The 1,386-nt window shown below is 41.1% G+C and overlaps 1 protein-coding gene across 1 annotated transcript; it reads right to left on the bottom strand.

The window, feature by feature from the left end:
- Nucleotides 1-363: 363 nt before the first annotated feature.
- On the bottom strand, nucleotides 364-529 carry LOAG_19072 (hypothetical protein; the record flags this gene model as incomplete). Its single annotated transcript, XM_020451728.1, has 1 exon — nucleotides 364-529. A coding segment is annotated over one exon (166 nt), but the record flags the coding sequence as incomplete, so codon positions are not given.
- Between the last annotated feature and the right edge of the window lie 857 nt (nucleotides 530-1,386).

The raw sequence follows: 1,386 nt of genomic DNA on the forward strand, positions 1-1,386 counted from the left end.
CCTACGCTTACTGCAGGCTCATAATGGTTAAGAAAGCCGTGTGACAGACAAGTTCAGATGCAAAAGCCACAATAGGAGGATTTCAGCCGGTATCGGTGAGATACTGTCCTTTCTGCATTATCGTTTGTCCTCAAGGCTGCTTCTGCTCTCTGCTCGATAACAGCAATCGAACAACACAACACTTCAACCTCTTCATAAACCACTAATCACTAAATCATCCCGACCTATTTCAACTGAAAAGCCTTATGTTTATGTTCTCGAAGGAAGCAGCAGCATTGTGAACGGTGTGTCGCCATGCTTCCCGATTCGAAACCAAAGTGGATCATTGATGATAGTCTTTATCATCATGACTGTGGCATTGCTTCAGGGTATCCTTATATTGCCTCTTTGAGGCTCTTCTTTTGCGGAAACCGACGGCCAATTTATTACAGAGCGCAATAATTTTAGGAAGATGCTTGCATCCTCGAGACGTGCCCATTCCAGCACAACTGCGTCCTCAGCAATATACCTCAATACTGATGGTACCTGCCTACATGAGAGTAGCAACATTGAATACCTGTGGATGTTTAGGATTGTAGAGATAACGCTGATGAAACCGTTCGAGAATCGCAAATGGTGGCAATGGTGCCATGATTCAGAACCATTAATAGAATGGACAGTACAATAGCTTTATAAACCTAATTTTCTTATTTCTCTTCAGATATTTATTGCACCAGACACCTTTACGAAGTTTTTGGAAAGCTCTGTATGCCTTTACTAATCTATTGCCAATCTTTTTATCAATCTTCTGAACTGATTTAAGCTCTGATTCGTCTACGGTAATGTGAGGATGAAAGTGATCGTCGTGTGATGCAGGCTGGTAGAGAACTTTTGTATTCTTCAAACTTGCTTCTAGCTCAAGGAGCTCTGGGCTTCTGCAAAAACAAGATGTTAAGCATTGCAGAGTTGCTTCTGTGTGAATGACGAAGTTGGCATCGTCGGCAAAAAGTACTTCACGGATGTGGTAATTTAAGATCTTGGTGTAGGCTTTCACTCACCTTGAATTGAATAGGCTTCTGTCGGTACGATATTGAAAGTGAATGTTTTTTTCTTTATCTAGGTCTATTGTAGCTTTCGATAATCATGCTGAAATAGATTGTAAAGAGAGCTGATGCAAGAACGCAGCCTTGCATTAACCCCATTAATTCTTGGGAAAGATTCCGAAAGTGTATCTGACTCAGCTGCGTTGATTTTCATATAATAGCGTAATCATTTTCAGGAACTTGAGAGGACATCCTAATCATTCCATGTTCTGCCATAGAACTTTTCGGTCAATGGCTTTGGTGAGGTCTGCGATGTACTGTTCTCTGTATTTCTCTTGCAGTTGTCGGAGAACAAATATCATAT

Source organism: Loa loa (genome assembly GCF_000183805.2).
Source record: "Loa loa unplaced genomic scaffold supercont3.1266, whole genome shotgun sequence".
Classification (NCBI taxonomy): Eukaryota; Metazoa; Nematoda; class Chromadorea; order Rhabditida; family Onchocercidae; genus Loa; species Loa loa.